General features: G+C 35.4%; 2 protein-coding genes across 2 annotated transcripts; both read left to right on the top strand.

Moving 5' to 3' along the window:
• Nucleotides 1–2,874: 2,874 nt before the first annotated feature.
• Nucleotides 2,875–3,412, top strand: LOC149495924 (uncharacterized). The gene is made up of 2 exons (XM_089723282.1): nt 2,875–3,219; nt 3,329–3,412. The coding sequence occupies exons 1-2, from the start codon at nt 2,875–2,877 to the stop codon at nt 3,410–3,412; spliced, it is 429 nt and encodes a 142-aa protein (XP_089579408.1).
• Nucleotides 3,413–3,831: 419 nt separating this feature from the next.
• LOC105645781 (S-adenosyl-L-methionine-dependent methyltransferases superfamily protein) lies at nt 3,832–7,658 on the top strand. The gene is made up of 8 exons (XM_012231473.4): nt 3,832–4,470; nt 4,869–5,018; nt 5,145–5,415; nt 5,524–5,634; nt 5,882–6,053; nt 6,292–6,546; nt 6,940–7,134; nt 7,224–7,658. The coding sequence occupies exons 1-8, from the start codon at nt 3,946–3,948 to the stop codon at nt 7,408–7,410; spliced, it is 1,866 nt and encodes a 621-aa protein (XP_012086863.1). The 5' UTR covers nt 3,832–3,945; the 3' UTR covers nt 7,411–7,658.
• Nucleotides 7,659–8,339: the final 681 nt, after the last annotated feature.

Raw genomic sequence — 8,339 nt, 5'->3', positions numbered from 1 at the left:
GCTTTCTGTAGTTGAGGCAGCCCTGCAATGAAACACTTATATGAGCGGTAGCACCAGAATCCATCCAATAAGTGTTTTTAGGAGCTGAAGTTAAATTAACTTCACAACAGACTAAAACAAGGTACTTACCCCTCTTTGCAAGCCAAATAGCAAATTTAGGATAGTCCTTTCTCAAGTGATCCGTCTTTCCACAAAAGAAGCATTTTGGCACATAAGGCTTCTTTTGTACTGGATCTACAGCAGTAGCAGCAGCAGGTTTCTCAATAGCCTTTTCAACAGTCTTTGCAAAAGGCCTCTTTCTTTTCTTGTTCTTGCCCTTCCCAGCTGAAGAAACAAAATGAGCACTCTCTCTTTTGTTAGAATTCATCTTTTCCTCCTCATCAACACAATGAGAAATGAGCTCGTTAAGAGTCCATTTATTCGGCTGACAATTATAGGAAGTCCTAATTTGTCCATACTGAGAAGGAAGAGAATTCATAACCATATGGACTAAAAGGTCATCTGGTAAAGCCATACCCAGCGCCTTCAGTCTCTTTGCAATCTGAGACATGCTAAGAATATGCTCCCGAACACCACCATTGCCAGCAAACTTCATGGAGGTTAATTTTCCTAAAAGTGTTCCCACTTCGGCTTTGTCATTCTTGACATAAGCCCTCTCCAGCTCGGCAAGATAGTTTTGAGCATTGTTCTTTTCAGCTGAGACAGAGTCTCGAACATGTTCTGGGACTCCTTTCTGCATGATCATTAGACCTAAGCGATTAGAACGCTCCCACTTCTCATACTGAACCCTTTGAACATCAGTGCTCGTATCAGTAAGAGGAGCAGGTTCGTCCATCCTGAATGCAAGATCCAAATCCATACAGCCCAGAAAGATCATAATGTCTGATTTCCAAGACTCAAAATTTGATCCCTCAAGTTTAGGGACACAATCAGGATTAAATGACATGTTAGCTGACATCAGAGAAAATAAACAAATAGATAAGTATAAGCTCACAATCCACAAATGAAACAATTCACATAAGTAGAGATTAAAAAATGGAAATAAGATACAGACACAACATTAATATTCTCATCTTTGGATGTAAAACATTAACTTGTAATTAGTATCTCAATGCAGCAATCAAATATTGATAACATAGTCCTGACAAATAATAAATCTTCCTTTGGGCCGATATATCATTGTCATGGAAAATAATCAAACAATTATCACATATTTATTGCCAAACATGTATTCAAAACTCAGCCAGATAGCAACCTTCCTTTGGGCCGATTAACTATCCGCAACGAATTCTAATACACCTGTCTAATATTCTAAAATAAATCAATTCAAGCAATAGAGGTCACTTTGGTGACTTATTGATCAAATCAATTTATTTTAACAAATATCAAACACAATAGGGACTTAATCACTCCAAAATTTAATCTCAAGTCGACAAATTAAATCATTTAATTGTAATTAAAACAAAACAATTGCAATTAAATGAATTGATTGTCTAAATATTTAATAATCTAAAATTATTTAGTCCAAAAAAAAAAATTATAATCTAGTCTTTAAGTCACTAAATTAGAGACTAAGTTATAAAATTGGACTAAATAAATTTGAATAAATAAAGTTTGGGGTCTAAACGAAAGAAAACAGAAATTTAAGGGCCTAATACGAAAAACAGAAGATTAGGGGCCTAATCTGAAGTTACAGAAAATTTAGGGACCTAATCTGAAGTTACAGAAAATTTAGGGACTTAATCTGAAGTTACAGAAAATTAAAGGACCTAATCTGAAGTTACAGAAAATTAAGGGACCAATATGAAATTACAGAAAATTAAGGGACTAATACGAAAAAAATATAAAATTAGGGATCTAATATGAAATTTTCCAGGGACCTAACTGTTATTTTCCATCCCTAACCTAAAAAACAAAACGATAAGGGACGGAAAATAACAGGTTCCAGCCCCTTTCCGCCGCCAACAATGGAGGTTTTTTTTTTTTTTTTTTTTTTTTTTTTTTTTTTTTTTTAACAAGATCCAGCCAGCAAAGAAGAAAAAAAAAAAAATACCAAATGAACAATTAATCGTTAATGGCGTTAGTTCAAAATCTCTTACCTGTTCTTGGGAATCCGAAGAACAGTGAGAACAAAAATATATATATACATTTTTTTTTTTATTAAACAAAACCCTCAATCTATAAACAGTAGGGTAAACAAATAAATAAAAAAAAATACGAAAAACCAATCTAAAATCTAGCAATTATGCACAAGGCTCTGATACCACTTGTAAGAATTAATCTCAAATAATTCAATAATAACCTAGATCGTGCAAACCACTAGATTCAACAAAATAGATTGAATAAGAAAAGGTTGCGTACCTGACATCGTTGTTCGTCGATCTTGATGTATAGAATTAGGTTTGCAGCCTTCCAGAGAATTGAAGAATCGATTTTGCGGAAGCAGTACGAAAGGAACGTAAAACTGAATCGTATTCAACTCCTCTGGGGACCACGACCTTTATATACCTGTAGGGTTAGTACAATTCCTATTTCGGTCCTTTAACGAAATAGGAATTATATAATGGTCTCTACACTTAATATCTATAATTAGTTGATACCTCAATAGTCAATTATTCACAATCAAGACCACATTTGAAATTGACTTTACAATTGGACTGCTGTACATATTTAATTTTACATATTAAGCCCACAATAGAAAATTAAATCCAACAGGCATCTCCTTTGGGTTGGGTGGTGCCGTCTGTGACGTACTTCAAAGACTGACTTGCTGCAGTTCTTGTTCCGGCGAGAGTGGAGGGGGCAACTTTGTTGGCGGTGATCTGTTGGTCTCTTTGGCAGCATCGTAATGACGTGGTGTGGAATAATAAATAGATGACGCCGCAACAAATTTCTGGTCGTGCTAGGAGAATGCTTAATGATTGGATTAATGCTCATGTTTGTGTTAATGGTCGCGCACAAACTACTGTTCGTACTCATTGGACTCGATCACAGTCAGGATGGCGGAAGGTTAATGTGGATGCTGCTGTGATTGGGGATGGAACGATTGGTATGGGAATGGTATTACGTGATTCGGATGGTAGTTTTTTGCATGCGAGAGCTAAGAGGATTGTAGGGGCCTTTCATCCGCAGGTAGCAGAAGCTTTAGCAATAAGGGAGGCTCATAGTTGGATTAAGCACTATGGCTGGTCTCATGTTTTCCTAGAAACAGACGCTCAGGTTGTTTGTTTAGCTATTAATGCTCGTTGTACGTAGTGCAGATGTTAGTGGGTTTGGGGTTATTGTGCATGATTGTAAATCTCTAGTCACAGAGATTACTACTGTGCAGGTAGTTTTTGCACATAGATCTGCTAGTGGGGTGGTTCATAGTTTGGCTAGAGCATCTCATTCTCTGGCGGATTGGATGGAATGATCGGTTTCACCTTCTAATTGTATTGTTGATGTTTTGAGGCTCGATAGTCTTTAAGTTTTATAACATATATTCTCCATAAAAAAATTTGGCTACTTCAATTTTATTTTATTTTTATTTTTAATGTGCACTTGGATTATTTTAATTTTTTATTTTTATTTTTAATGTGCAGTAGGAGTATTTTCCATGCATAAGATGAAGAGAGATTTCCTCGAAGTACTTTTGGTGTTAAAAGTGAATATTTCTACACCTTAATTGAAGTTTAATTGCAATTATAAGAAAACATAATTATTACGGAAAAATAAAATAAAAATAAAAAAAATAGTCAAAGTGTACGCGACAAAGTTAGTTCACAGATTGCGCCAAAATACTTGCTTTGCTAAGCAGAAGCTCGTAAAAAAGGCTCGGCCTTTTATATTTTCTTACTTGTCTCTTTCAGTATCTCACTTTAGATTGAACATTTCAATTCATATTTTCCATAAATTCTCTCTTTTTCGCCGTTTCTCTTCCAAGATTTCATTGCAAACAGAGGTAAAATGGCGATCTCTGTCCAAAATCTGCTCAAAGAAAAGAAATTCCCATTCATTTTCGCTTTCTTTGCTTTGCTCATTTGTGCTACTTTGTTTCTGTATACAAACGACACTCGTTTCTCTTACTTCTCTCTTTCTGACCTCCAAAGACAGTCTAATCCATCTTCTTCCCCGCCAGAGCAACCGCAACCGCAACTCTCCAATCCTTCTCTAGCCCCACCACCACTACCCTCCGCTGATTCTGTCATCATCATTAATACCGGCCAGGGGAAAAGAATTCTTGATAAGAGTAGTGCGGTTTTTGATCACGATGCAGATAAGATTAAGAAGATAAAGTGGGTTCTGTGTAAAGGAACTGTGGCGGTTGATTATATACCGTGTTTGGATAATTCTAAGGCTTTAAAAGAACTTACTTCAAGAAAGCATATGGAGCATAGGGAGAGACATTGTCCCAAACCAAGTCCAAGGTGTTTGCCGCCGCTTCCTGATGGGTATAAGCCGTCCATTCGATGGCCTAAGAGCAGGGACATGGTGAGATTATTGATTCGTTGGTAAGATTTTGGTTTTGGTTTTGTTTCAACTTGATTAGGTCTGGGTTTCATTGCTTTTCTGAGTTTGTTAGATTGTTTAAGCTTAAAACGAGGTTGTAATTTTGGATCGTTGATTGATGAGAATTTCATTTATACTTCTTATGCCTTGCAATGGTGTCAAGTGTGTTGGGCTGCTTTCCATTTTAAATTTTACCCTTTCCATGTAAGGGGTTCAATCTTTCCAAAATTAAATCTAAATAGTTGTTTTTGATTAATTGGTTCTGAACTCTGAAGTATATTGTCTTATGGCCTCAGTTTTTTTTGTTGATGTTGTCTAATATAATGCACATCCATACTAATGTTAAAATGTTGATGGTGTGGTTCTTATTTCTGTTCCAGATTTGGTATAATAATGTCCCTCACCCTAAGCTTGTTGATTACAAGAAGGATCAAAATTGGGTGCAAAAGGAGGGTGATCACTTTGTTTTTCCAGGAGGTGGTACTCAATTCAAGGATGGAGTAACTAATTACATTGATTTCATTGAAAAGGTATAATTCAGAATGCTGGCCCAAAATTGTACTTGTTTTTATAATATATCATTGAGATAGGTCTTGTTCCTATATATGTCTGTGTTAAGCACTTAGCGGATTTTGTTCTTCTTCATAATTCTGCAGACTTTGCCAATCATTCAGTGGGGAAAGCGCACAAGGGTAGTTTTAGATGTTGGTTGTGGAGTTGCTAGCTTCGGTGGCTATTTGCTAGAGAAAGAAGTTATTACCATGTCCTTTGCTCCAAAGGACGAACATGAAGCTCAGATACAATTTGCACTGGAGCGAGGAATTCCTGCTATGCTTTCTGTCATTGGCACACGAAAGCTGCCATACCCTAACAATGCATTTGATCTAATTCATTGTGCACGATGCAGGGTTCACTGGGATGGTGATGGTATTTTATTTTGTAACTTTTAAGCCTGAAAGATCTTGTATTATATTAATGGTAAATTCGTTCTGTCCTTATCAGCCAATCACTGTTTGATACTTTGTGGAATTGCAGGTGGAAAACCACTAATGGAGCTCAATAGGATACTCAGGCCTGGAGGTTTCTTTGTGTGGTCTGCTACGCCTGTATATCGTGAGGATGAGAAAGATCAAAATGTTTGGAAATGTAAACTGACACTCCCTCTGGTTTTATATGTCATGTCTGTTTCGTTGCGTCTCTCCCTCTTCTTCCCAAAACCTTAAAATACATTTACTTGCTTATAATTGAATTGGATAGTCCATGTTCTGTTTTTGTTGTTTATCTATGTTGCTGGAATATCAGCTGCATCAGCAGGGGAGTTGAAAATGAAAGCTTGATTGATTTTGTTTGGAGATTACCTAAGTTAGATGCTTATCTTCTATGTTTTTTGCAGCTATGGTAATTGTGACAAGTGCTATATGCTGGAAGGAAGTGGCAAAGACTACAGATTCGACAGGAATTGGGCTCGTAATATATCAGAAGCCTATCTCAACTTCATGCTATGAGAATCGCCAAGTACATGAGCCACCTTTGTGTGATCAAAACGATATGCAATCTGTCCCATGGTATGCTTTGCAAAAATGGTCTCTTAGAACAATTTATATTTTTTATTTCACTATAATTTTTGGGCTTGTTTTAGCATGCTTATTGTGCGACTATATATGAGTATCAGAGAAAGATGAGGGTGTAGAAGATCTTACAGAATTGGACTTCCTTTCTCTTTTTCTCATTAATTATACAGTCCGCTGTGTATCACTTAAAGTTACTTAATTATTGCTTAATGATCCTTTTTGGTATTTGCAGGAATGAGCCTCTCAGTAAATGCATTTCAAGGCTTCCAGTTGATGAGAGCAATAGCCTCATCGGCTGGCCTGCACGATGGCATGATAGAATTTACAGTGTGCCTCCAAGCCTGTCAACCCAACCAAATGCTATAAAAACATTTCAGAGTGATTCCAAACATTGGTCGACTATCGTATCTGATATTTATCTGAATGCACCTGCGATAAACTGGACAACCGTGCGGAATATAATGGATATGAATGCTGGCTATGGAGGGTAAGATTTATTTAGTCTGATAACGCTGCACTGACTTTGCTCATTTGTTATTCTCAGTTTCAACATTGCTTTTAAATGTGCTCGTAACTATTGAAATAGAAGAACAACCTAGTTACATATTTACGAATAGATTGATTACTGCATTTATATGTGTTTGGCTTTAGTTTCCAGAACTGTATGCTTACTAAGATTATTCATGAATCAACCTCATGTCATAACTTTTCCATTTTAGTAATTTAAGCATTCTAGGAAGCATAATCAATGTTCAGGTGTTAGATGGATGATAAACATTCAAAATGTTAGTGGCAAACTGGCAACTTTTAATTGATAACTTTCATGGTTAAGTATATTTTTATCAATGAGCTGCATTGATATTTTTTTCTTCTTTTACAGATTTGCAGCAGCATTAGTTGATCTTCCTTACTGGGTAATGAACGTCGTCCCCGTGGACATGGAAAATACTCTGCCCATTATTTTTGATAGAGGGTTAATCGGAACTTATCATGACTGGGCTGAATCATTTAGCACCTATCCTCGAACGTACGATCTACTGCATTCAAGCTTCCTCTTCAAGCACATAACACCAAGGTATAATAATAGAACTTAAACTTCAAAAATCTTTCCTCAATTAGACATTAAATTTACGTAAGAATTACAAATATTTCAACCTTTTTCAGATGTGATATGGTAGATGTAGTTGTGGAGGTGGATCGAATCGTGCGACCTGGTGGATATGTTGTGATTCAAGACACCATGGAAATGATTCATAAGCTTACGTCGATATTCAGTGCTCTCCGGTGGTCGACTACTCTGTATAAATCACAATATCTCATTTGCAAGAAAAGTTTTTGGCGTCCCAGCTGATTGCAGAATCAAAGCATTGGCAAAAATGATATTTCCGCTTGCAGTGTTTTTTTTTTTTTTTTTTTTTTTTTTTTTTTTTTTTTTTTTTAAATTAGGTAAACAAAGAGAGAAGGAAAGCAAAAATCTAAAAATCTGTCTATTCTTTCATCTTTCCTTTTATTTATTAGCCGTTGAAGTGTAAAGCTTACTAACATGCATATCAGGCATTTCGTTATAGGAACAACAAAGAAATTGTTTTTATTTCCTCATGATCCTATTCTTTTGACTCCTCTTTGTTTTTTTTTGTCGGGTAATAATACTTTGTCCTAGCTTTAAAGTAACTAATCCTCTAAAGAGTAAAGACAATAAAACCAATAGTACTGTCCTTTAATATAGAAAGAAGGAAAAATAATATTTTGTCTGTCCATTTTTGTCATCATCAAGGTTTTTATAGGGTAAATAATAAAGTAATTAAATCACTTAGATTATAACAAGTTATTTCTTAATTTGATAATTGATCGTTTGTCTCACCTAATTAATCCAATCTCAATAATTCGCTTCCTATTAATTTATCACTGAAAATTAAAAGGAAGGAGATTGTAAAAAGTAATTACTGTTGTTTAATAGAAATAAAAGTGAAATTGCAAAAAAATAATTAATACCCCTCGATCTTCTCAAAATAGCAGATAATTTTGGAGCAGTGGAGTATAACATTAGTAAAAATTATAATATATATATTTTTCTAAAACATTAGTTATTTCCATCAGGAAACTAAAGACAAACCTAATGCATGATAAAAGTGAATCAACCAGAAAGAGTAGAAAGAAATACAGACAAGCTAATGGATCAACATTCTGATCCTCATCAGTTGGCATATACATCTTCCATGTGGATGTGCTTCCATCTACAATTTTCATCCAAAAGATAAAACCTTGTAACCTAAAGAAGCC

The sequence above is a fragment of the Jatropha curcas genome, chromosome 6 (assembly GCF_041381405.1).
Source record: "Jatropha curcas cultivar XTBG-Jc1 chromosome 6, XTBG_Jcur_1.0, whole genome shotgun sequence".
Classification (NCBI taxonomy): domain Eukaryota; kingdom Viridiplantae; phylum Streptophyta; class Magnoliopsida; order Malpighiales; family Euphorbiaceae; genus Jatropha; species Jatropha curcas.
Note: the sequence above shows the minus strand (reverse complement) of the source record. Positions and strands in the feature narration are given on the sequence as shown.

What these genes read in the sequence shown, in the direction of transcription:
- LOC105645781 (XM_012231473.4), top strand. Translation starts at nt 3,946, where the DNA reads ATGGCGATCTCTGTCCAAAATCTGCTCAAAGAAAAGAAATTCCCATTC. An exon ending in ATGAATGCTGGCTATGGAGG is followed by an intron (nt 6,547 to 6,939) that starts GTAAGATTTATT and finishes CTTCTTTTACAG; the next exon opens with ATTTGCAGCAGCATTAGTTG. An exon ending in TTCAAGCACATAACACCAAG is followed by an intron (nt 7,135 to 7,223) that starts GTATAATAATAG and finishes AACCTTTTTCAG; the next exon opens with ATGTGATATGGTAGATGTAG.
- LOC149495924 (XM_089723282.1), top strand. Translation starts at nt 2,875, where the DNA reads ATGACGCCGCAACAAATTTCTGGTCGTGCTAGGAGAATGCTTAATGAT. An exon ending in TCCTAGAAACAGACGCTCAG is followed by an intron (nt 3,220 to 3,328) that starts GTTGTTTGTTTA and finishes ACTACTGTGCAG; the next exon opens with GTAGTTTTTGCACATAGATC.